We start from the raw sequence: 27,940 nt of genomic DNA on the forward strand, positions 1-27,940 counted from the left end.
AAAAAAAAAAAAAAAAAAAAAAAACAAACTTTTTTTTTGGTACTACGATTTCCCTTTAATATATAGTTGGTTCCCACATTTACTTTTACAGCAATTTAAAAGTAATCTATTTTAACTTTCCAAATCATTAGGCTTAGTTTTCACAGAAGTACCTCTTCCCCCAATTGTGTGTTATCTGTTTATATAATATGAATTATATAAATACAATAGTAAGTACAACTGTCAAGAATGGATTTGGAAACAAACCCAACTGGTTCTGTTGGGAGCAGTGTGTGGGGATGTATAAGAGAGTAGAACACAAGCTTTGAATTAGCTGACTAGGTGGAGGATGGTTAAGAATGTGTTTGTATAGCTACACATATGTAATACATTTCTTATATGTAAACCAAAACATTGAAGAATAATAATAGAAAACGCCTTATATACTATTTCTGCTTTTTAAACTTAAAATATATGAGCATCATTCTACTTCAAGATTGTAGGCATAGTTTTTTAAGTTTGGTTTTGTTCCTAGGCCCTAGCTAAGTGAGGTAAGCATCTTCATTGCTCCTCTAGTATTCTCTGTTTATTTTTGTAATAGTGTTTATTGCACACGGTTTTTTTTTTTCCATTATCCTCATCTCAGTCCTCCTACAAATTTCTTCCATCAACTCTTTAATCCCAAATTATGTGTTTTTCTTTCTTCTTACTACCCCTTTTGTCTTTTCATTCTTTTGCAATCAGGATTTCACTTCCACAGAATTATTTACAAACTGCTCTTGAATTCATTTATTTATAGTTCTTTTTAGCCCTTATTTTCTTTGACCTCATTTAAGCACTTGACTCTTGACTCTTCTGTCTTTTGAAACTTCTTCTTTCCTTTGGATTTGTTATGTCAGGTTTACTTGGTTCTCCTCTTACCACTGTCACTGCCTTTTTCTGATTTTCTTGGTGGTAGTTTTTGCCTATTCTCACACTCTAGCAGTGGATGTTTCAGACTTGTGTTTGAAAGATAGACTAAATCTACTCTTTCCTATTTTTTATTTATTTATTTATTTTTTGCTAAGCACAAGTAGAAATACTGGACATTATATGTGAAACAAATAGAAGAAGACAGGCTAGGAAACTTGGTACTTAAGGAACAATATGCCTGTGAGTTTGCTGGGTTGTCTTTCTGCCTTTTTGTCAGATTTGGAGGTGAAGAAGTGAGTAACCCAGAAATGACAGTGGGCACAGAACAAAAAAGTCCCAACAGAAGCCTTCTCTCTTAAACCAAAGGACTACAAAAATGGCAGCAAACAAGACAGAACATGTTGGCAATAACTGCTCTGTATTTCTGCTGAATACCACAGAAAGAAATCTGTGGCCCCATTCCCACTCCCCCGACCGCCTGTCCCCACTATCAAAAAGCAAAGTGGGCAGCCTGGATTTCTACCCACAGATGGCAGTAATGAGGCATTCTTCCCCCTCCCCACTGGCATTGTGTCCAAAGAGGCCAATAGAGTCAGGGCTTTCACCACCACCTAGTGATAACAGACGTCCACATCCCCCTTCCATGGTGCTATTGTAGGTTACATGGTGAGCATAACGAGGCAGTCCTTCTCTCCATCAGGGAGTGCCTAGATTCCCATCCATGCCAAGTGGTAACAAAGAATCTCTCTTGGACTTCTGTTTCCACCTTGCAGTAACGAGGTGGTGCTTTCTCTTCTTCCACTGGAACTGTGTCACAGGAAGCTTACTGAAATAAGAGGTTTATATAAGATTTATATAATCTTCTAACACGATATCCCAAATTTTCAAGCTTCAGTATAAAAAAATACGTTATACCAAGAAGCAGGAAAATCACAAACTGAATGAAAAAAGACAATAGATGACAACACTGATATGACAGAGATGGTAGAATTATCTGACAAGAATCTTTTGAAAAGCAGCCGTCATAAAAGTGTTATAATAGGCAAATAGGAATGTGCCGAAACAAAAGAAAAAGAATAGAAAGTCTCAGCAAACAAATAGTTGGAAACTTTATTTCTTCTTTTAAAGAACCAAATGGAAATCTTAGAAGTGAAAAATACAATAACTGAAGTAAAAAGCTTATTGGAGGGCTTCAAAAGCAAAACGTGAGGCTGAAAGGAAAGAATTAGTGAACTGGATTATAGAATGATACAAAGTATACAATCTGGACAACCAGGAAAAAATAGATTGGGAAAAAAATACATATAGAGTCTCAGGGAATTATGGGTCTGTAAACAAAGATCTAACATTCTTGTCATTGGAGGTTTGAGAGGAGAAAGAGGACAGGATAAAAAAGTACATGAAGAAATAATGGCTGAACAGAGTGGGCACGGTGGCTCATGCCTTTAATCCCAGCACTTTGGGAGGCCAAGGCAGCCGGATCACCTGAGGTCAGGAGTTTGAGAACAGCCTGGTCAACATGGTGAAACCCAGTCTCTACTAAAAACACAAAATTAGCCGGGTGTGGTGGCATGTGCCTGTAGTCCCAGCTACTCGGGAGGCTGAGTCAGGAGAATCGCTTAGAACCCGGGAGGAGGAGGTTGCAGTGAGCCAAGATCACGCATTGCACTCCAGCCTGGGTGACAGAGTGAGACTCTGTCTCTAAATAAATAAATAAATAAATAAATAAATATGGCTGAATAGTTCCCAAATTTGGCAAAAGATATAAACTTACATAAACTGAATCACAAACAGGATAACTCAAAGAAATTCACACACAGACATATCAAAGTCAAATTCCTGAGAACTAGACTGGGTACGGTGGCCCACGCTTATAATCCCAGCACTTTGGGAGGCTGAGGTGGGTGGGTGTCTTGAGGTCAGGAGTTTGAGACTAGCCTGGCCAAGATGGTGAAACCTCGTCTCTACTAAAAATACAAAAATTAGCTGGGTATGGTGGTGCGTGTCTGTAGTCCCAGCTACTTGGGAGGCTAAGGCAGGATAATTGCTTGAACCCGGGAGGCAGAGGTTGCAGTGAGCTGAGATTGCACCACTGCCCTCCAGTTTGGGAGACAGAGTAAGACTATGTCTGGAAAAAAACAAAAAAACAAAAAACTGAAAACTAAAGATAAATAAAAACATCTTGAAATCAGTGGCCAGATTGCCAATTTCATGAACTAAATGGGAGATATTACCAAGATATCAACAGGGTAATAAGGGAATACTTTGAACAACTTTAAATACACAGCTCAACAACTTAGATGAACTAGATCAGTTCTTTAAAAAACACAAACTACTAAAACACACCCAATATGAAATAGGTAATTTGGATGGCCCTCTGACTATTAGGAGAATTAAGTTCCTTCTCCCCAGCAAAAGATCTTCAGGTGCAGGTGATTTCACTGGAGAATTTTACCACAAACTTAAAGAAGAATTAATGCCAATTCTCCATAGTCTCTTCCGGAAAATAACAGAGCAGAGAACAGTTAAATTTTTTTCAAATGAGGCTCGAATTACCTGATAGCAAAACCAGACCAATACAGTACCAAGATAGAACAAAACAAAACCAAAACCCTCAAACTTACAAACCCATGTTCATCATAAATATAGTTACAAAAATCCTTATATAATGCATTGTATTGACAAGCAAAAGAGGAAAAGTCACTTGATCATTTGAATCGATACAGAAATAGCATTTGACAAAATTCAACACTTGTTCATAATGAAAACTCTCAGAAAAGTAGGAATAGATGGTGAGTTCAGTTGTAAACCTAGAAAGATATATGTAAACTCTTAACACCCTCTCTCTGCAGAATGTGGCCATTTTTGGAAACAGAGTCATTGCAGTGTAATTACTTAAGATGAGGTCATAAGGGAGTAGGGTAAAGTCTTGATCCAGTATGACTTGTGTCCTTAAAAAAAGAAAGCAGAGATACAGAAAGAGTCTCATGTGATGACTGGAAGGTTTGGCAGCTTCCATCAGAATCTAGGAAGAGGCAGTGAAGGATTCTACCCAGAGTGCCAGGCGGCAGCCCTGCTGACACTTTGATTTTGAACACCTCACTTCCAGAACTACAAGAGAATATATTTGTTGTTTTAAACTCCTCAATTTGTGGTACTTTGTTGCTGCAGCCACAGGAAACTAATACAGAGGGGAACTTTCTTAACTTGGTAAAGAGATCTAAAAAAATCCTGTAGTTAATATTCTATTTAGTGATGAAAGACTAAATGCTTTCCCTCTAAGACAGATTGAGAACAAGGCAAGGATGCCTGCTTTCAGGATGCTTATTTTATACCACGGGGAAGTTCTAGGTAGAACACTGAAGCAAGAAAAGGAAATAAAGGCATGCAGGTCAGAAAGGTAGAAATAAAACTCTCCCTATTTGCAAATGACATGATTGTTTACATAGAGAATCTCAAGAAATCTACCATAAACTCCTAGAACTTATCACTGAGTTCAGCAAGGTTGCAGGATTCAAGATAAAAATATAAAATTGTATTTCTATGTACTAGCAATGAACTTGTGGAAAATGAAATTAAAAACACAATACCATTCATAATTGCTCAAAAAATAATTATAATTTTAATGAATTAGCCATAGACTTTTATGCTGAAAACTACAAAATAATGATGAAAGGGGTTAAAGAAGATCCAAATAAATGGAGACATCTAGTGTTTATGAATAAGAGACTCAACTCAATTTGTTTGTCCATTTGGGTTATTGGCAGAATCCAATTTCTTGTGATTGTGGGATTAAGACTCATTTCTTTTCTAGCTGTCAGTTGAGGGCCATTCCCAGGTTTTTCAGTCTACCTACATTTTTTGGCTCTTCTTTGATCTCCTTCATTTTCAAAACCAGTAAAGGTAAGTTGAGTCCCTTTTATTTCATTTTATTTTATTTTTTTTTGAGACAGAGCCTTGCTCTGTTGCCCAGGCTGGAGTGCAGTAGCACCATCTTGGCTCACTGCAGCTTCCGCCTCCTGGGTTCAAGGGATTCTCCTGCCTCTGCCTCCCAAGTAGGTGGGATTACAGGCACTCACCACCACACCCAGCTATTTTTGTTTTTTAGTAGAGACAGGGTTTCTCCATGTTGACCAGGCTGATCTCGAACTCCTGGCCTCAAGTGATCCACCTACCTCAGCCTCCCAAAGTGCTGGGATTATAGGTGTGAGCCAGGGTGCCCATCCCTTTTTATGCTTTGACTCGCTTTCTTTCATCTCATCTCTCTAACTAAACTGGGAAATTAAGAATTATATGATTAGATTGGAACCACCTGGATAAACTAGGTTAATTTTCCTATTTTAAAATCATCTGATTAGCAACCTTAATTCCATCTGCAACCTGAATTTCTCCTTTGCTACATGAGCTAATATATTTATAGGTTCTGAGTTTAAGATGTGCAGATCTTTTGTTGGGCAAGGGTAGAATTACTTTCTTTACTACGTATGCCTAGTCCTTTTATGCCCTTCCATTGCCCATGGCATTATATATGTGGTTTTTCAAGATCAAGTCCTTTCTTACCTGTTTGGTTTTATCTCTGATACAGCTTTCTCTGTTGCTCAGCACAGGCCATTTCTTTTATGTTTAATGTCTTTGTGTGTATGCCCTCCTGCTTAGAAAGACTCAGGTCAGACAGCAGATGCTTTGAAGTTCCCAAGAGAGGTAGATATTGTACGTTCTGTTCCCAGAGAGCCATGACTATAGCATTTATTACATTATGGAAATAATTTTGTTCGACATTTGTTTTAACCACTAGTCTGTGATCTTTTCAAGGGCAGAGAACATATTTTATTCAATTTTGTATTTCTCGTATCTAGTGCAGTATCAAGAACACAGTGTTCCCTTTAATAAAGGCTGACTTGGCCAGGCATAGTGGCTTACACCTGTAATCCCAGAAGTTTTGGAAGCTAAGGTGAGAGGATTTACTTGAGGTCAGGAGTTTGGACTGGCCTGGGCAACATAGTGAGACCCTATCTCTACAAAAATTAAAATTAGATGAATGTGGTGACACATGCTTGTAGTCCCAGTTACTAGGAGGGCTGAGGCAGGAGGATCGCTTGACCCCAAGAGGTTGAGGGGGCAGTGAGACATGATTGTGCCACTGTACTCCAGCCTGTGTGACAGAGTGAGACCCTCTCTTTGGTTTTATCATCTTTGATTCAGTATGGGTAAATAACAGTTCTGAAATTGCAATTGAAATTTCTAGCTTGAAGGTTGAGACAGGTTCAGTCGTGGTGTGGAGATCTGTCATCTCTGTGTTTATTTCTGCATATATATTGGCCACAAGCCTGGTTATCAGCAGACCTAGATGTTATTTCTAAGTTACTGTAACCTCTTATATATAACAATAGAAGGGACTTAGTTTCATTATAAAATGATTTATTGAGTGCTCAGTCTATCCCATGCTTGAATAAATATGATATATAAGAAATGGTCCCTATACTCAAGGAGTATGCATCAGGTAAGATTGCTCTTATGATCTGAGATTGCTCTTATGATCTGGTATGTTTATTCCAGATCATAAGGGTAATAATTCCGAGATTAATTCCATTATAATTTGTGATACATTTGTCTTTCCCTTTCTACAGCACATCTGGGAAGAAAGGTAGTAACTTTAAACAAAACAAAGGAAGGGTAGGAGGGTCAGTCTTTGGGAAAAAATACTTGAGAGTGCTTTGTTCCTTTTGGCCAGGAGGTAAATCTGAGACCTGATTGTTGCCTGTCTTGCTCAATGAGGTGACTGAGTGTATTTGCTTCCTAAAGCCAACAACATATCAGAAACCACTTTATACACTTTCAGTTTCATCCTGTGTTTCTGGAAGTAGTAACTGAATTTCAAAGCCTAAGCTGCTTTTGACCATTTAAAGGCGGGTTAAATATTGTAATTCTGGGAACCTGTTCTCCCTCTCCCACTGTTTTGTTTGTTTATTTGTTTGTTTGTTTTAATTTTTATTAAGTTTTATTACCTCTTCATCTCTTCTTTTCTCCTGTATTGAGACCCCTACTAGGAAGTGCTAAAGGGTAATGTACTTAGAAGTTTTCCTTGAGGCAATTAGAGGAGTTTGATATTTCCTGTTACAGAATTTTAAGAGGTAGATTTTGTGTTAAATTAGTATTTAGCACACTACGGTTGCTCTTTTAAAGCAGTTTTTTCTGATACAAATGTCATACTGGTCTCTATGTCATTTCTATTCATGAAAAAGAAACATGTGCATATTTATCCATGAATGCAATTTATAGTTAAACCACATAATGCCTGATGGTACTGTGCTGATAGGCACAGAAGAAATAGTGCAGATTTTAGTTCCTGGAGATTGATCATTTATAGATCAGTTGATAATTTTTTTCTAGGTTGCTTCTTACACTGATGATGAGAAATTTTTCGTTTTTTAGAAAGCTATGGATCTCAATAAACCTCTGTCAAGACAGCAGACCTACCTACTCAATATCACTTCTTATCTTGAACATCTTTTCCGGTGGAAGTAGGAGGTGATATTCGTACCCCGTCCTTAAAAATAATATTGCTGAAAATAGTAGGAGTGAGAGTGAAACACTTGAGATTATTGCTTTATGAGTGATACTTGTTAATACAACAGTATGTTGAGTTTGCAAATTTTTAAGAAAACAGGGAGACATTTTATGCATATTTAATTTTTAATCTTTTTAATAAGTACTTTTGTTAGCTTTCTTTTAATTTTTATATTGTTTCTTTGGTTGTCAAGTGTCTCAGTTTTCTTTCCCTGTACCCTGTCCCACTTTTCTTGTTTTTGACATGTTTTATGAAATATAATGTGTAATCTGGTTTTCAGAAAGTCATTGCCCAACTCTCATTTTATTGTTGTTGAGAAATTCTCTCGGTGACTTAAAAGATTGTAATAGATGAAGTGATTTGGTTTAATGCCTCTTTACATGGAACTTTAATAAGTTTTGTTTTATAGAGAATTAGTTTATATATAAAATGAGTGAGTAGGCATAAATTGTATTTGAATAGTTCATATTCTGTAGTTTAGGAGAGAGTTATATAGTGGGTCTAGAAATAGTTGACTTTAGACCATCTGTGAGTCCCACTATTCTAGTTATAATTATGTTAAGGGTAATAAATTTTAAGTAGCTATTTTTATTATTAATTATGTAGATCAGAGAACTTACTGATTTACATGGATTTGTGTTTCTTAAATTTTATAATGGGTCATAATATAAGCATATTAAGTGTAACTAAGTCTTTTTGTTATATTCACATAATTTAAAATTACTTTGCCTGTTTTGGTGTGAGGCGGTTTGATGAACAGTGATTTTATTCTTCACAATGATTAAAGGTGATAGCAGTATGAATAATCTGAAACCATTTATGTTGGCTTTAGAATATCTTTGTGGCTGTACTTTTCAATATGGAGATTGTTGAAAATTTACTTCAAACAAAATACTGAAGGCCCTCTGTGAAGTATTAAAGAGGAGTGCCTTATGAACAGTCTCTCTCCATGCATCTCAATGTCAGCCCAAGTAAAACTCTCAGATTACTCCTCACTTCCCTGCTGCATGTGAAATAGGAATAAATTCAGAATAGGATGTCAACAAGGCAGACAGTTAAGTGAGATGCTGTGTTGTTTTCATGAATCATGAAAACAAGATTCAAAATGCCTATAGGTAATCTGTCTGTCGCTGATAGTAAAGAGTAAACCCTTCACTTTTGAAGTAGCATCCTGGTTTGAAAACAGCAACCTCTGTTTAACTTTTTTCCTTACCTTAACTATAATAGCAATCTTCAGTCCTTCACAAGAGAATATCTTTCCTGTTTAAGTGCATTTTAAAAATTAGTTATTTGGGCCGGGCGCGGTGGCTCAACCCTGTAATCCCAGCACTTTGGGAGGCCGAGACGGGCGGATCACGAGGTCAGGAGATCGAGACCATCCTGGCTAACATGGTGAAACCCCGTCTCTACTAAAAACTACAAAAAAACTAGCCGGGCGAGGTGGCAGCGCCTGTAGTCTGAGTCTGAGGCAGGAGAATGGCGTGAACCCGGGAGGCGGAGCTTGCAGTGAGCTGAGTTCCGGCCACAGCACTCCAGCCTGGGTGACAGAGCGAGACTCCGCCTCAAAAAAAAAAAAAAAAAAAAAAAAAAAAAAAAAAAAAAAAAAATTAGTTATTTCATGGCTTTCACTGGCAAGAGATGAGTAAAATATTGTCTGACAAGAGATTGCCAATCTAAACGGCAAATTTCTTTTTCTTTTTTGTAAAATCAGAAATCCTCAACATTGATAGGTGTCAAGTTGTGTTTACAGAAATGTGCAAATGAAGAAGCTGGATTTTAAATAATATTTGTATTTTTTATATAAATATATTGCATTTGATTTTTATTCTCTTGTTTTCACTAGAAATGTTATATTGTATCTTAAGGAAAAAATGATATTTTGGTAGTTTTTGATATATGACTTAAGCTTGTTTTTATTCTTTATAATATTCTGTTTTTCATTCCTTGAAATTTTTTTTTGAGATGGAGTTTTGCTCTTGTTGCCCAGGCTGGAGTACAATGGCGTGATCTTGGCTCACTGCAACCTCTGCCTCCTGGGTTCAAGCGATTTTCCTGCCTTAGCCTCTCCAAGTAGCTGGGATTATAGGCATGCACCACCACGCCTGGCTAATTTCGTATTTTAGTAGAGATAGGGTTTCACCATGTTGGTCAGGCTGGTCTTGAACTCCTGATCTCAGGTGATCTACCTACCTCTGCCTCCCAAAGTGCTGGGATTACAGGCAGGAGCCACTGTGCCTGGCTGAAATTTTGTTTTTAACGTCTTATTGTTCAAACACTACATATATGCATACATAAAATCACATATATAAACACATGCATCCAAATAAACATACACACGTATATCTTTTCTTTCCTTCATTCTTTTGGCAACAGATTATTATCATTGTATTATTTATTGGCCTAGGTTTACTAATGTCCACTGAAAAAAGGTATTCATTTCTACTAAGGTAGTTTTCCTGTAATCCAGGCAAGCTGTTGTTTAGTGACAGTAATGTTCTAGTTATGTAAAGTCCTGTGATTAGGTCAGTGGGTTTATGGGACAGGTTTTGTTTGCTGAAGATGGAGATACTCATTTAAAAACTGGCAATGCATTTTTTTTTTTAATCGACTGAACTTTGAAACTTAGGAAATTCTTAACATTTATAGGAATGTAGTTCAGTGGTTTGGGAAATTCTGCTAAAGCATCTCCTTTTTTTGATTAATTTTGCCAGTAATCTTTTCTTTATGTTGATCTACATCTTTCCTCCATAGATCTTTACTCACTTGTACAATTTGTCTTCTTTGGCATAGCCCCAAATGGGCAGTAATTAGTGGTGTGCTGGTAAATGTTTAGAGCCAGCTCTGGGTGCGTGGGCAGGGATGGCTCTGATTGGTTTGCCAGTTTCTTTGGTGTGAATACTTTCACTGTGGCTGATTTCAAGCTACTCATGTGATGTCCCTAAACATGAAGCATGTAAGAGAGGTGCACAGTCTGCTCTTACAAACTTGTGCAAGCAGAGTTTAGCACACTATTGGCATATCCCATCTTTGCATCTTTCGCAACCAAGATTATGAGTCATGAATAAATATGGTATTATTCTTATGTTTTAGTTACAATTAGGAATATAGCAAATATAAAATACTTGTAGGTATATAACATTATGATAACACAAGCTGCATTACTGACAATGTGTGACTATCTTTTTTCTGTTTTTCAGTTGGGTGGAAAACTTTGGACATGAGGGGCTTGGATTATTACTAGACATTTTGGAAAAACTGATTAGTGGAAAAATGTAAGTATTGCTAATAATTATTTTCAAGTAAGCATCATTCATGTGTCCAATTATAATTCCAACACTGCTATTTTTTATGTCAATACAGCCAAGAAAAAGTTGTAAAGAAAAATCAACATAAAGTCATACAGTGTCTAAAAGCCCTGATGAATACACAGGTATGTACATAGGTAATTAGTATTTGTCCATGACCAGTTTTTTAATATATGATTTTCAGTTGCAGTAAAGTGATGGTATATCCTTCTGATGTGTTTTCAGTCATGATGGAAAATATTGAATTTTCTTGAATTCTAGTTTCAACTGTCTTGCAATAGGAGAAACTTCATAATGAATAAACCTCTTCTGATGCTGAACTCCTCCTCATGTGTAGGTTAATTCTCTCTCCCCACCCTTTCCTCCCCCTCAACCTTGCCCACCACAATCCCATCTTCTTTCTTTTTTTTTCTCCCTCTACCACCTTTTCTCCACTTTTTTGTCCTCCTCTTCCTCTTTTCTTCCTTCCTTCATTTCCTCTCTCTCTTAACTCTCAAAAGTATGGCATGAGTCAGCTTTAAGATCATGATTATTAAATGTGAGCTGCATTAATACTTATTACCAAATGTTCAAGTTGGGAAGATTTCTATATTCTAGGAATTTAAAATCTACAATGAAATTAATGTAAACAGATATAAGCAGGTCTCAGAAATGGAGCAATGATGTAATATTGAGAATATAATATGGAGGAATTTGCATAAAGAGTTTACATTAGAAGGGAGAAACCTGCTTGTGGCTCTCACCTATAATCTTACCACTTTGGGATGTCGAGGCAGGAGGGATTGCTTGAGGCTAGGAGTTTGAGACCAGCCTGGGCAACATAGTGAGACGCCGTCTCTACAAAAAATAAAACAAATAGCTGGGCATGGTGGCATGTGCCTGTAGTCCCAGCTACCCAGGAGGCTGAGGTGAAAGGGTGGCTTGAGCCCAGGAGTTTGAGGTTATAGTGAACTGTGATTGAATCCCTGCACTCCAGCCTGGGAGACAGAGTAAATACCTGTCTCTAAAACAAAACAAAACAAAAAAACTAGAAAAAAAGAGGAATTCTTAAGCTCTTTACTGAAGTTAGATTTTAGGTTTATCTAGCAATGTTTCTTTTTTGCTTTTATACTGTTAACTGCAGAAATTAGCATTATCTTGTGCCTTTTCTTTAAGCTCCAGCATCTAAACACATCTACCTCATGATGTGTGAAGTAATGATAGGTGTGTAAGTTGCTGTTAGACAACATCGGAGGAAATTTTAGCTGTGGTTGTATGATTATTTTTGTTTTATATCAAAACCATCTGTATATTTCTGATTAATTTTAATTTATAATATTTTGCCTTATTCTAATTTAAAAATAAACTTTTATAGTCTACACACTTAAGTACTAGTACATAAATTATTAAGATGTATTTTGTATTTCTTTTACTAAATGTATTAGCAAATATTTATATTTTCTAATTATTTTGTCTTATTAAACAATGTATTTTAAGCATTTTCTGGAGGTAAGCTTTCTATTTTCATCAATGAAATGTTTTTTCTTCCTTTCCTACTCTAATCAGATATTATTTTCAAAGAAAATATGTGATGTAGAAATCACAACTCCTTTTATGCTGAATTCATGGTTCTTTGAAAATCAGATATTAGATATATAAGGTAGCTTTTACATATCTGTTTTAAGAGTAAATGAATGAAAGAATCAAATTGCTGATAGGGAAAAGTCTTTTCCCACTAAGTACATAGAACTAGTTTAGGAAGCCCTTTCTAAAGTGAGAATGTAGCAATTGGGAATTTCATTGGTGATGGAAAGGCCAAAAGTAGAAAAAATCTGGGAACTTTTTTTAAACCAAAGGGGCATTTGGATCATAATTTGAATTTAGAAGAATATCATGGTTAAAGTAAGGTGGTAAATAGAAGATAATATTCTTACTTTGTTTCAGAATGAATCTGAGGAAGATTTAACTTATTTATTTTCTAATTAATATACTATTATCCTCAAGAGATTTTTGTTGCTTGTAGTTTATATACGTGGACCTATAAAATATTACCATTTTATTTGGTGCTTTTATCTGTGTTATTAAGAATAAAAGTTAAGTTATTGGTACTTATAGTGTCTGAACTCTAAACCTAGCAATATGTGAAATTTTTGGTAAAGTTTTTTTTTCCCTTCAAGATTGGTTAATGATTTTCTTAATCTTTATTTGATCACATCTATAAGTACAAAATTTGTTAAACCTCACTTATAAGTTTTAAGAGAAAAAAATGTGCCTTATTTGGTACTGGTAATTAATTATACAATTAATGAGCAAATTTGATAACATTACATGAAAGTGAATTTCTTATAACATTAAATTGGACTAAGAGTATTTTTTAAATGGAAGAGAATTTTAATTGCCTAGGGGAAAGAAAATAAAAGATAATAAGGATGAAAAGTTAGTATATTCAAATTGAAAGGTAGTTAGAACAGAGGCTTCAGTTTGGTCAGTTAACTTTGTGTGTATTGCTTTGAAGAGTGCACCCAAAGTGAGGGTGCTTTGCTCCTGAAGCCAGCAACTTTACCCACATTATTTCTGCTACTGGGATTAACTCACTGTGGGTGGCTGCTCAGCACCAGTAGTCATGCTATGTGGGTCCAGATGTTGGACATCCTACATGAGGATTTAGGGCATTAACTTTCTTCTACCTAAAACATCATCTTCAGTGCCTGAAATTCCATCTATTAGCTAATAATAGGCCTCATGTGGAATGCAAGTGGAACCTGGCATGGATCCTCAGTTTAGAACAGGCCAGTTATATTGTCCGGAGTGTGTCCTTGACATTCAGGAAAGATACATCCTTAGACCTTTAAAAATTTGTCATGCCTCTCTAACCTAAAACAGCCCTCATTAAATGTACTTTAATCCTAGCACTGGTAAGTTGACAACTTCTCACACAGAGTCAACTGTTTTTGTTTTGTTTTACTGTGTTTTTTAAATAATTGAGAGTAATTTTATACAAGTAGCAATTCTGTATTTAGGTATACTAAGTAGTAGTAATTGGCCTCATTCCAGTCTTAAAATGAGTGTGACACATTTTTGCATTACCAAAATCAGAGAATGTTACCTGGTATGGACTTTTGGGGTCACAGGATGATGGTTAAAACTGTGAAATCAGAGTATGCTCCTATTTCACCTTTCATACATGATGGTTTAGGGACAGAGGGCTTGACAGAGAAGGTAGGTAGTATCACTTGGAGGAAGTCAGCATGAGTCACCTTGGATGGCTGGAGGAGTCACAGGATTCTGATTCTGGAAGGGCAGGTATTAGCTAAGGACAGCCAGGTAGATGGGAAAGGAAGAGGGAATACTAGAGGCAAGCTTTACTCTATTCCCAGGTTTATTAGGACAGAGCCAGCTCTTCTGTACTTGGTAATCATTGACTGACTTTTTGAATTGAATCTAAGTGGTACTTTATAAACCTGACAATTCCCTGGAATGATTATCAAGGCATATTGTAGTTTCTGGTCCTGTGCCTGCCTTTTCATTCTTTTTCCAGTTAGGTAATAGCCCAGGCTATCTTAAAAGTAAGTATTTCCTGACTGTTTAGCTGTCTTGCTGTAAACTTTTCCCTATTACTAACAAGACAGATTAATCTTTCCAAAATTCATATTCTGGGGCCCTTGGCCTTTCCTTGCACTGTCCCCATTGTTCCTATGTTTCTTAGATAGTGGCTTAAAGTAAATGCAGTATTTCAGTCCAGTACAAATGGCCATATACAAGATAGGAAAGTTATAAATAGGATTTTGTAACAATCAAAGTACTTGGGTGTAAGCTGGTTATAGACTCAACTTTGATGCTTACATGTAGTGCTGATCTTGAGTTTAGTTCATAGGCCTGTAACTGAGAATAAGGCCCTTTTTCAGTGTTTGGTAGCAACTCTGATTAGTCAATTTCTCATGCTTTAGTAGGATCCTCTGAGATGCATGCTAGGTAAATAGTACTGTTTTATTGTTTCTATTCATCCTCTGTATTTTGACAGTTATCTTTCATAGATATGTCATTAACATAATTTCTTATCTTCTAATTGGATTTGACTTCCTGGCAGTAGTAAATAAACTTTGTCTTAATCCCAATCGTCCCATTTATAGAATGAGTTTACAACCGCATTGTTTTCCTTACAATAAATACCATTGTGATTAGAATACCTGTGCCCATTATGGCAGTTTCTACATGGTAATTGCCCAAATCATACTTCAGTTTTTGCTTATTTATGAACTAAATGCTAATATCTAGGCCTATATTTTGTAATATGGTAGCTACATGTGGCTTCTGAGCATTTGAAATGTGGCTAGTCTGAATTGAGATGTGCTACAGTGTAAAATACACACTGGATTTCAACTGTTTAGGAAGAAAAAGAAGTGAAATGTCATCAATAAATGTTTTATATAGGTTATATGTTGAAATAATAATATTTGGGATATATTGGATTAATTTTATTGAAAATAGTTTTGCTTGCTTGAAATTTCTAAATTACTCATGTGGTTTACTTTACATTTCTCTTGGACAGTGCTGATCTGTGTGTTTGCTTATGGTAATATATCTCTTACCAACCTTCCTTCCCAGGAAAAAGATTTCATGGCCTCAGTGTCTGGTTCCGTATCTGGCTGTTTGTTTCATTTATTTCTGTTGGCTAATCCCATATTTCTTACTGCTTCCCTCTTTCTCCATTTGGCTAATTAACCTGTCTTAATAATTATCAGCTGTATTGTTGTGACATCACCTTGAGTTATCTTTATTTGGTTTAGTTTTGTGGTTCTTGACATAAAGTGAATACCCTTATGAACTTTTGTTTTTTTTGAGACGGAGTTTTGCTCTTGTTGCCCAGGCTGGAGTGCAATGGCACGATCTCGGCTCACTGCAACCTCCACCTCCCAGGTCTAAGCAGTTCTCCTGCCTCAGCCTCCCAAGTAGCTGCGATTACAGGCATGCGCCACCACACTCGGCTAATTTTGTATTTTTAGTAGAGACAGGGTTTCTCCATGTTGCTCAGGCTAGTCTCAAACTCCTGACCTCAGGTGATCCTCCCACCTTTGCCTCCCAAAGTGCTGGGATTACAGGTGTGAACCACCGTGCCTGGCCATGAACTTTTAGAGTGTTACACAGTCTATATTTTTTAGCTTTGGTAAGTGTAAAAATATATTATCCTATAATAATTTTTTAGTAATTACATTTCTTTCAGGGCATTATTTTTCTAACTAATTTCTGACATTTGACATCTTATTTTCAAAATATTATAGTATGGCTTGGAAAGAATTATGAGTGAGGAGAGGAGTCTTTCCTTATTGACCAAAGCCATGGATCCCAGACACCCCAATATGATGACAGATGTGGTTAAACTTCTCTCTGCGGTATGCATTGTAGGGGAAGAAAGCATGTAAGTGTTATCAATCTTTTTCTCTAATCATATAATAATTTAATACAGATTGATTCATTTAATGTTTCATTATCTACTTTAGGCTAGAATTTACTATAATTTGAATAAATGTTTAAATATTTAAGCAGCTAAGATTCTCATTGGCTGGAAATTTTTGAGTAATAATTATTTCTCTTAATTGATTTATTAGTTATGGGCTAAAATACTTCTATGAAAACTGATTTCTTTATCATATTTAAACTGTTTTTTTAACCGAAACCCTAAATTTAAAAAACATTCTAAATGAAGGCTTTGAAAGTATATAAACGGTTCTGTTTCTTATGTGATTTTTTTTTTTTTCCCCAGATAGAATTATTTCAAACTGTAGGTCTTCTCTATCCCCTTGTAAAAGCAAACATATTACGATTTGGAAATCTATATGTAAGGCAGACTAGAAAATGATTTATGTAATTGTAGTTTACTGGTTGAGGGTACAAAGTCCTTGAGCATAAAGCACATACTAGTGCTGTAAAGAACTTAACCACATTTGTTAAGAGTGTAATTAAATACTGTTACATACATATTAAAGATAATTATAAAGATAAATCTTTTAAAATTAGGGTTCTAATTATAAGGAAGCATTTAAAATTATTTAAAATGCCTTTTAAAAAAGATAAAAATGTAAAAACTAAACAACCAAAAGAACTAACAGAAATATTCCACACATGTAGGGGTTGGCAGAGCCCTGTAAGGGCAGCCTCCTGTGTTCATTTGAAAATCAGCCTTGTGGAGGTCCTGCTGGAGTTGGAGGGATTGAGCAGGTTCAGCTTGATGGTTGGATAGTCAAAGACACCACTTGGCCTTGGCCTAGCAGTCTGCCCGCAAAGTGTGCCTACAGTGTTTATCTATAGAAGAGGTGTAGCCACACCCAGCAGCAGTCCCAAGCTTGCAAAGCCAGGCTTACAGCTTCAGTACTTAAGACCGTATAAATGTTGGTGTACAAATCTAAGAGTGACTTTATGTGGACATATGCTTTCTGAGCTTCTCTTCCCACTTTCTTCCTTTCCCCTTCCCCCATCATTTTTTAATTCTCTCTTAACCTCCTTTTTTCCCCTTTTCTTCCTCCTCTTTCCTCTTGGACTCTTCCTTGCTTTTCTTTTCCCTTCCCTATTCTGTTATCCTTCCCTTTCCTTGTTTCAGAATGGGTGTCAATATCCTGTAAATAACATTTAGGACTGCATGCCCATGTCCACGAACTGTGAGCTTCTCCAGTGTGCTGGATGCTGTTAACTACTATTTAAAAGAAGAGGAAGTATAGTTTTTGCATAATTATTATATTTTATAATTGAATATTTATAATACCATACTATTATATATTTTCAACTATCATACAGCTTTGTTTACTTAAACTTTTGAGGCATAAGAGTGCAGTGGTTGAGAGCATTTATATGGTGCCCACCACATAAACTGTCTGGTTTCAGATTCTTGCTCCACCATTTCACAGATGTGAGACCCTGGACAGAATGCTTGACCTTTTTCTGCCTTAGTCTCCTAACCTATAATATGGGTTAATTATAGTACCCACCCCAAACAGTTGTTATATACTTTAAAATGAGTTGATATTTGTAAAGTGGTTTAAATGGTGCCTGATGTTAGTAAGCATTGTATAAATGCTTGATAAACATCTTCACAGGGTTATTGTCAGGGATAACTGATTGAAATGTAATATGCTTAGAACTGTGCTTGATACATGGTATGTACTCGGTAAACTGCTTGTAAAATATATTGGCTGCCTAGGATCTTGACTTTAGTAGGATAAAGCAATTGTATTGTGGCATTTGTGTTTGCTACTTGCAATTTAATTGACTCAAATTTTCTAATAGCCTTGAAGAAGTTTTAGAAGCTTTAACTTCAGCTGGTGAAGAAAAAAAAATTGACAGATTTTTTTGTATTGTGGAAGGCCTCCGGCACAATTCAGTTCAACTGCAAGTAAGTTTTATGTGTATATAAAATCTATTTTTAAATGACATATATTTCTTTTAACTGTTTTGTGATTGGTTTATATGAAAACGTTGTTATGAAGCTCTGCATGCCTTTTAATATTCTTTTATAGCATTATTTATTTATTTATTTATTTATTTTGAGACGGAGTCTTGCTTTGTCTCCCAGGCTGGAGTGGTGGCGTGTTCTCAGCTCACTGCAAGCTCCGCCTCCCAGGTTCACACGATTCTCCTGCCTCAGCTTCCCAAGTAGCTGGGACTACAGGCACCCACCACCATGCCCAGCTAATTATTTTGTATTTTTAGTAGAGACGGGGTTTCACTGTGTTAGCCAGGATGGTCTCGATCTCCCCTGACCTCATGATCTGCCCGCCTCGGCCTCCCAAAGTGCTGAGATTACAGGCATGAGCCACTGCATCTGGCCTAGCATTTTTTTAACATATAGAATTCCTATTTGTACTATGTCATAATTTATCTTACAGATACATCTTGGCACACAACAATGTAACCATTTCCTAGGTTGCTTTTCCTGTAGTAGAACTATTAGATTACTTTGTATAAGATATAGTCATATGAACTATTTATTCTATGTTAGTCTCATAAATTCTTTAACTTTTGAGATGTTTTGCCAATTAGGTGAATTAGGTATTTTCATTGTTTTAATGTTAATACCTGAAAAGTTGAGCTTACATGAATAATAAGGAAACCCAAGGTTATAGATGTTTCCAAAATACTGCTAAAAGACACATTTAGGCTTAAACATTTTAATATTCAAGCTGAATAACTAATATTCATGTAATTTCTTTCTTTTCTTAAAAAAGGAAAAGAGGCTTTTATTGGCATAATTGTTCAAGAGTGATCGTCTTAAAAAATATTAACACCTGATTCTCACCTCCATACTTTTAAAACTTAATTGGCATGATGTGACCTGGACATTGGGAAATTTAAAATGATCCTCAGATGATCCTAATGTGCAGCAAAGTTTCGAAGCCAGTGTGGTAATAGATACGAAGTAAATGTTTCACACTTAATAAAAGTAAAAAGTTATGCATTTTTTTTTAAAGGTTCTGGGCAGCTTGGCCATTTTATATTTTCTTGTTATGACAGGAATAGAAAAGCCAAATCTGAAATAAAAAAAAAATAAAGTTAAAAATTAAAAGTAAACAAATGGTGTTTGAAAAATAATAGGCCAGGTGCGGTGCCTCATGCCTGTAATCCTAGCACTTTGGGAGGCTGAAGCAGGCGGATCACCTGAGGTCAGGAGTTCAAAACCAGCCTACTAAAATACAAGAATTAGCCGGGCATGATGGCGAGTACCTGTCCCAGCTACTCAGGAGGCTGAGACAGGAAAATTGCTTGAACCCCGGAGACGGTGGATGCAGTGAGCCGAGATCGTACCACTGCACTCCAGCCTGGGTGGCTGAGTGAGACTCCGACTCAAGAAAAAACAAAATGAGAATATGATAGGAGCTGTGAAACTAATAATTTAGTATGGACATTTCAGATGACAGTGTTAGCGAATAGCTAGTGAGGAACCCTATGTTGTAATTTGTTTCTCTTGGAATAGGCAGAATTGAAGACCTGAGTAGAGGGTCTCTATGGCATGGGTCCGGCAGGAACCTTTGGAAGAGAATCCCTTTTCATGCATTCTGGGCTTGTTAGATGACATTGGCGTGGAGATCTGGGATGTGTTCCCTATCACTGACATAGACCTTGCCCATTTAGTTGCTTGAGGGACTAGAGTCTTTTAATTCATACACTGCTAGCCTCATTTCCCTTCTCCTCCTCCTCTCTTTTCTCTTTGCTTTCTTCCGTCTTTTCTCTCCCATCTTGTCTCTGAGCTCCCTCTTCCCTTCTCTCCTTTTCCTTCCTATTGCTTTTCTTTTTCCTTTCTATTTTTGTGTCTTTCCTTGTCCGGTTGGTCTGTTGTAATCCGGTGCTTTTAACAAGTTTCTTTGTCATCTGATCCCAGGCTTTTTACTCATCTGAAGATTTATGAAGAGTAACCCTAAAGAAAAGTTTGTAGAGGAAAGTTGAACAATTACTTTATCTGATCTTTTTGCAACTATCTATGAGTCTATGATTATTTGAGAATAAAAGGTTTATAAAAATGTTGGTAAAACTGGGGTCCCATCCTTTTGTTTACAACAGTATTACATTACATGAGGTTTTAAACTGTGAGGGAATAATGGCTTTAACAAGCCATTATTGTCCTGGTAAATGACATGATCTCCTCATTTATTGGAAAGTTTTGACTATTGCAGTCTAATTCTTGGTTATTTGGAATATTTGTTTTGGCTGTCAGACATAAAGGTAAATCTGTCTGACCTTTATTTTAATTAACTACAAATTAAATTGATGAGTATGAACTTGAAGGCAAACCATGTTGATTTAAAAAATTTAGGGGGTAAATTAAGTAATTTCTTTTATGGGTAGTTGTTCTAATTTTATTGAAGGTGCTCTTCTGTGGAAAAATAATATTTCTATAGTCATGATAAATTTATGTTTAGCCAGTAAATATCTAGAAAGAGAACTATCAGTTAAAAGTTTGGAATTTTATAGGTTACTATTCTATAGAAAATATTAAGACTTTAATAAATATTGAGAATTCTGTTTATATAAAGTTTTAATACAGGTTTAATTTCTTTTATTAACAACTCTAGTCAGACTACATTAACATATCATAACATTTACCCATTTAAAATGTGCGATTCAGGTCAGGTGCGGTGGCTCATGCCTGTAATTCCAGCACTTTGGGAGCCCAAGGTGGGCAGATCATGAGGTCAGGAGATTGAGACCATCCTGGCTAACATGGTGAAACCCCGTCTCTACTAAAAATACAAAAAAATTAGCCACGTGTGGTGGCAGGCGCCTGTAGTCCCACCTACTCGGGAGGCTGAGGCAGGAGAATGGTGTGAACCTGGGAGGTGGAGTTTGCAGTAAGCTGAGATCGCACCACTGCACTCTAGCCTAGGCAACAGAGCGAGACTGTCTCAAAAAAAACCAAAAAACAAAAAGTGTGATTCAGTTTTTTTGGTATATTAACAGATTTGTGGAATCTTTACCATAATCAATTTTAGAAGATTTCATTGCCACACCAAAACGAAGTCCTCATCCCTTAGCTATAACTCCACAATCCTTTATTCTCTGTAGCCTGAGACAACTATTGATCTACTTTCCGTCTTTATAGAGTTGCATATTCCAGACATTTCACGTAAATGTAATCATGCATTATGTGGATCTTTGTGATTGGCTTCTTTTATTTATTAATAGCAAAATACTTTAGAGGTTCATTCGTGTTGGAGTACTGCATTTTAAAAAATTGCCACATAATCTTCTGTCATATGGGTGTAACACATTTTATCAGCTGTCAGTTGACAGACATTCAGGTTGTTTCTGCTCTTCGGCTGTTATGAAAAATGTTGCTGTGAACATTTGTAGAGCTGATTTATTTTTAAACTGCTGCTTATTTGCCATATTTAGTGTTGAGTGAATACAGCCAGGGAGGAGGAGAGCTTAGAGCAATGTTTTCCTTCCACATTTATGGAAGTCACGGTTATAATATAGTTTCTTTTTAATTTTTAACTTTTGTGGGACATAGTAGGTGATGATTCAATTTAAAAAAAATTTTGCCAATATATATGTAGCTGATTATATTTGCTTTTAAGAAACTAATTGACTTAGTTGTAATTATATTTTCTGTTACAGTTAGTAGTAGTGTTAATTATTTGATATCCTATAAACAGTAAAATAAATTTCTTGGTGTAGTTCTCAGAGCTTAATTTTTAAGAAGTGAAAGGTTATTTTAGCATCATTCAAATTTATTTCTTTCTCGTTTTCTGATATGCTCAGGTTAAATTTCCATGCTCTTAATTGGGAATAGAAAATGGAAAGAATTGTTCTACATTCTTATTTTTTCTATTCAAATATTTTGTTGAAGGTTTTACTCCTTAATAAAGGTTTCTCATTGTTTTTAAGCCTAATGTGTGAAATAGGTAGCAGGTAACAGGCTTCAGAGTAAAAGGTACCATTTTCTAGAGTTCTAACTTAGGCCAAACAAACGAACAAAAAAAGGTAACATAGATTCTGTTTTCTGCATATTGCAGATTATGCTCTTCTATATTCTTTAAAATTATCAAAAAACATTGTAGCAATATCTAAAAATACTTGTTTCTCTATGTCTTTCTGAATTTTCCACAAATAAAGTATATTTTCGAGGTGTCTGGCTATCAATTTTCCCATAAAACTATTTGTACCCATTTTATTCCATTTTAATAAATTGCATTACTAAAATGTGCTAAACTAGATGACATTAGCAAATCATCAATTAAAATAAAACTTTTTTATTGGTGAATAAAATAGGAACCAATTATTTGCTCTTAAATTGGAGAAAATGAGATAGCAAAATAAAACATTCTTCATTGTTCTTTTACTGCAAAGTATATTTATGACAAACTCTTTTTTTTAAAGGAGAATAAGGAGAATTGTTACTTTTTTTGTTAGTCTGATCCTAATAGTGATAATTTATGATTATGATAGAATTGAGCAGACTTCCCCCATTTGATATTATATAGTAAGAAAATGATAAACTTTGTACCTGGAATAACTTTATTATCATTATTATTATAATTCTCATTATTATTATCAGAATATTATTATCAGGGGCTGCGTGTGGTGGCTCACGCCTATAATCTCAGCACTTTGGGAGTCCGAGGTGGGCAAATCATGAGGTCAGGGGATCAAGACCATCCTGGCTAATGCGGTGAAACCCTGTCTCTACTAAAAAAAAAAAAAAAAAAATTAGCTGTGCGTGGTCGTGGGCACCTGTAGTCCCAGCTACTCAGGAGGCAGGAGAATGGCGTGAACCCGGGAGGCAGAGCTTGCAGTGAGCCGAGATCGCGCCACTGCACTCTAGCCTGGGTGACAGAGCAAAACTCTATCTCAAAAACAAACAAGCAGAATATATATATATAGCTGCAAGTAACATAATCGCTCTAGGTATTTTAAGCAGAAAATGGTATTACAGAATTAAATACGCTATGAAACAAATTGAACAGATTTCATCATAACCTATATCAATCAATTACTTTACAAATTTTGTACCTTCCTTACATGATTTCTAGTAGGCCCAGGGAGTCATGTGAGTAGTACATAGCTAGAAGTAATAGAAGAAATGCTGTACCATATCACAGCAATGCTCTGATGGAAATGCCACTCCCAACTCTCTGCTGTGGTTAGCACTTGTGACACCAGGGACAGACAGCCTTCTGCCACAGTTGCCCCAGGAGAACCAAACCCTTCATCACAGAGTCCAGTATTCATGTGTGTGGTTGTCCCTCATGTTGGCCAGTTTTTCCTTAGTAGAAAAGGACTGGGATAATATTGGTTAACCAATCTCTAGTTTCTGCCACCCTTTAATTTTCTGTTATTTTTATTTCTATCCTCTTTTTCCTTTCCCTTCTGTGTCTTCTGTCTTGTTATCAAGAGTATTTTCTGGATTTCAAAGAGTTTGTTGAAATCTTGCTGTTGGTCATAGGACTGATTGAATTGTGATATATTTTTTTGAAGGGATTCAAAACATGGGAATCCTAGAGCTTTTGGGGTAGATATTTGGTTCTTCTTCAGTGTATATGTCCTCAAGCCTACAGTGATAGAATGCTGTAACTTCCTTTTCCTGTGGTTTCTCCCTGATCCAGTACCCATGGAGTTGCAGATGGGAGGGTCAGGAACATGAAGGGTCTTAGAGGATCTGCCACTTATAAACTGACATGTTAGTCTGCCACAGTTCTATTGGTGCTGTCAAAAGACATGAACTCCTAGGTTAAAAACAAAGGATTTTATTGCTCACAGCAATAGCAGTAGGCTGACTATCGGCTTTGTGTCAGTTCCAAAGCCCATATTATAACACTCGTAGTGTAATGTGAATACTGCCAGTTGCAGTGGGTTGTATTTTAGGAAAGAAACCTTGAGCATAGGGAATATTACTTTTATATTATGGGCAGCAATGACTGTGATTGATCTGAGTGATACAGGCTATGATGAAATCTGTTCAATTTGTTTCATAGCATACTTAATTAAGGATGCTGGTCAGTAGGACTGTGGGTAGCAGAAAGAGGCCTGTCTGGAGTATTGGCCTCAGTCCTGCCTTCCAGGTCCCAGATCTAGTCAGCTGAACAAATCCCATAATCTAATAAATCATCAGAGTCTACCTTAGAACATCAGGTGGCTTTTTTTGTTTGTTTGTTTTACATCTTGTTTATTGTACTTTATATATCTTTCAATCAATATAAACAGATCTATCTCTCTTTTTATTTTTATTTTTTTTTATTATATTTTAAGTTCTAGGGTACATGTGCACAATGTGCAGGTTTGTTACATATGTATACATGTGCCATGTTGGTTTGCTGCACCCATTAACCCGTCATTTACATCAGGTATATCTCCTAATGCTATCCCTCCCCCCTGCCCCCACTCCATGACAGGCCCTGATGTGTGATGTTCCTCACCCTGTGTCCAAGTGTTCTCATTGTTCAATTCCCACCTATGAGTGAGAACATGCGGTGTTTGGTTTTCTGTCCTCGCGATAGTTTGCTCAGAATGATGGTTTCTAGCTTCATCCATGTCCCTATAAAGGACATGAACTTTCTTTTTAAATTTTTTGATTCATCTTTCCACTTGGCCTGAGGTATTAATTCAGATACAGTATGACGTGTTAGTGATTATACAAACTTCCCCAGCAAAGAAGTCTAGTACAATTTCATTAATAACAATCCTGGTCATTGAGTTGAAGCTGACCTGATTGTCTCCCAGGGCTGATGTGGTGTTAACTGATCACTTTAGCTAAAATCAGGCACAGAATTTTTACCACTTCCCACTGTAGGGATAACGACCTGCAGAGTGCACATAGTAAGTCAGTTTTTTTTCTCCAGGAAGCTCCCCAGAGTAACTAAGGATAGCTTCAGTTTGGAGAGATCTCCATAGTTGCCTAAGGGTTGCATGATATAATGGTGACATTTCTTTAAACACTTGAACATTTCTTATGATCATACCTGTAGGGTTCAAGTCATGGTGTTTTTGAAGAGAGAGGCAAGTTAATGCCTGTCTTTCACACAAGATAAGTAGTCTTGAAAGGTGTACATGGTGCTCCTGGAAGGAAAGTGTTGTTTATAGTTGTTGGGTGACCAAAATAGGACCTTTATTGGTTGAGGGACTACAGGGTGGCAGAGCTTTCAACTTGGCTTCCAGCTGGCTGATAAATATTACCGTTCTTGGTTCAGGAAATAATTAAGTCTAAACATTTTTGGAGGGACTGTCTGAAGACAGTCAGTCCAACTTATCCTTTTTGTCAGTACCATTCACCCACCCCACAGAATGACTGAGCTACAGTTATGGGACTTGGAATGGGGTAGACATCCAGAGAGAAGGGAAGATGTTTTGCATGGGAGATACAGGAGCTCGATCTATTCTGATTGACCTCTTAGTAAAGTGTAGGTAATGATAATCAAATCATGGTCAGAACTTTCTGGTGGTGGATGAGAGGATGTGCTGTAGGAGAGGAACTTTGAACCTGCCTGCACTTTGCTGTAAAAGGAGACATTATCTTTATTATACTAGACATGAAGTGAGCCTGCTCTTTGTTCTGGAAAGAGATGCTATTTTCCAAGATTGTTTGGTATACACACATCCTTGAAGAGCATCTAGATAAAAGACCATCAATGTCTTTACTTGAAATACAAGTGGAAATGAAATATGAGAGACCCAGGGAGAATTGTCTTGCAACAGACAGAAGACCACAAACCTCCTAGTGTCACCTTGGCTACTTTTCCTTAAGCCCGGTGCTTCCAATGTTGTTCCTATACATGTGTTATATCTTGGATGTAGATTAAATGGAATGAAACCCTCATTAATTTTGATTCTAGGGATACTTAAAGAATATTTTCCCTATATTAGTTACTGAATAAAGGAAAAACATGATTTCCACAGTTTCTGAGTCCAGAGAGGAGAAATAATTATGTCAGAGAGCAAATAAAGGAAAAGATGGGAAGCTTGTTTCAGGGAGAAAAAATTGTTTGGTTGTCTTTGATGGTTTGATGTGAATCTGTAGCATCTTTAGTTCTGAGCTTGCTCACTTAAAATATATACTTATATCCTTTTACTAAATTTCATTCAGGTTTCTAAATATATGATTTTAGTATACTCTTTAGATATAATACCAGTAGCTGGGTTTACGTTGTCCTTCCGTGGATCTCTACTTTTTATGATTATCTAGTAGAGATAACCCAGATCTTGTCATTTCTTTACCCACCGTTGAAATACATAGCCATAATTCACTTTAGGTTTTGTTTTCCTATTGTAGTAAGATATGTAACATAAAATTTACCATTTTAACCATCTTTGAGAGTATAGTTAGTTCAGTGACATTAAACACATTCACATTGTTGTGCAACCCTCATATCTTCAGGCTTCTTAAGCTATAGCGATAGCATTGATGCAGTACTGGACAGGGGTGGCTGGTGGTTGGTATGTCTTTTGAGGATTCCTGTGGTAGATATTTCTTTACCCTAGGATATATTTTTCAAGGAAGCAAAAGCAAGGAATATAATCCAGGCTATTGGTGTCTCTGGAAATATTACTAGAGAGAAACTGTGTTCCAAATGTATTTCAGTGTCTGGCATGCACATTGCACATGGTCTTAACACATATCTCATGATAACATATGAAAATACAGAAGGTGGTCATATATAAAGAAAAATAAGAAAAAGTAAAAGTGTTCTGTTAAATACCTAAAAAATAAGAAATTTGATTAAGCTTCAGGTATAATACTTATGAGTCTAACAATTTGAAAATGACAACCCTTTTTGAAACTTGCTTTGTGAAATAAGGCTATTAGTCTTGGTTCTCTGAGAAGCAAGAGGTTTGATGTTTAAGGGACTAGAGGAAATGCCTGTGAGGGATGGTGGAGGAGGAGCTGGGGGAGGCTGGGAGAGCTGTCAAACCTAATGCAGACCTGACCCTAGGTGAAGGAGAAAGGGAAGGAGTGGAGATTGGGTGAAAGTGTCTCAGGCTGCCCTGCAATTCTAGGAGAGCTTGGCAAGCCTGTTGGGGAATCCTTGAGCCAAAGTCCCGTGTGTCCCAGGAACAGGTCTATTTTAGTATACTTGCTATGCTCAAGCCTTGGCTGGGAGCAGGGAACTGTGACTTCAACTCAAGTACTGTGATAGGTTTCAGAAGGTAGCAGCTGGGGCTGTAGGCCATTTATGTTTCCTGCAGTCAAAGATTGAGAGTTGCCTTGTTATGGCTGCTGCAAAGATAGTTAAATTTTCCTTAACTTAAAAAAAAAAAAATCTCTTCAATCTGTGGATTTCATTAAGTTTAATTAGAAGATAGATCTTTGAAAGTTTGATGGGATCTCATTTTTCCATGTTTGAAAACGTAGCAAAAGCAATATTTTTATAAATGAAAAAAGGATAACTTTTATCATTATATAAATAGTTTCATTAAAGTTTTAAAATAGTACCAAAACCTTTCTTAATTGGGTGATAATCACTATATTTTGAAACTTGTCATTGGACAATAATCAGACATGACATTGAATACTCACATTAAAACAAATCAGAGGTTAAATGCCTTTCTGGATTTAGCCAAGTATATTTGCTTTGGTTGATTTTGTTCCCCCTACCACTTTAATCTTCAAAGTTTACCCAGGTTTTATTATGCCCAAGACCAAGTAAAGGTCTTCTTATAATGAATAGTTATATCTTGATTTACTATTTTTTGTTTTAAGTATCTCTTCTGTCCCATC

General features: G+C 36.3%; 1 protein-coding gene and 1 long non-coding RNA gene across 2 annotated transcripts in view; one reads left to right on the top strand and one right to left on the bottom strand.

Annotated features, from left to right (window-relative positions):
• DIAPH3 (diaphanous related formin 3) overlaps positions 1–27,940 on the top strand; it is a 522,774-nt gene that overhangs the window by 143,523 nt on the left and 351,311 nt on the right. The window contains 4 exon segments of the mRNA XM_017892515.1: positions 10,657–10,731; positions 10,820–10,889; positions 16,023–16,159; positions 18,022–18,127. Of these exon segments, the coding sequence (XP_017748004.1) occupies positions 10,657–10,731; positions 10,820–10,889; positions 16,023–16,159; positions 18,022–18,127 (388 nt within the window).
• On the bottom strand, positions 1,410–13,429 carry LOC108542483 (uncharacterized). Its single transcript, XR_001889290.1, has 3 exons — positions 13,339–13,429; positions 7,369–7,454; positions 1,410–1,717 (listed from the first exon to the last, which is right to left on the bottom strand). It is a non-coding gene; the product is annotated as an uncharacterized LOC108542483 (long non-coding RNA).

The sequence above is a fragment of the Rhinopithecus bieti genome, unplaced genomic scaffold (assembly GCF_001698545.2).
Source record: "Rhinopithecus bieti isolate Rb0 unplaced genomic scaffold, ASM169854v2 scaffold_21155, whole genome shotgun sequence".
NCBI classification, from domain to species: domain Eukaryota; kingdom Metazoa; phylum Chordata; class Mammalia; order Primates; family Cercopithecidae; genus Rhinopithecus; species Rhinopithecus bieti.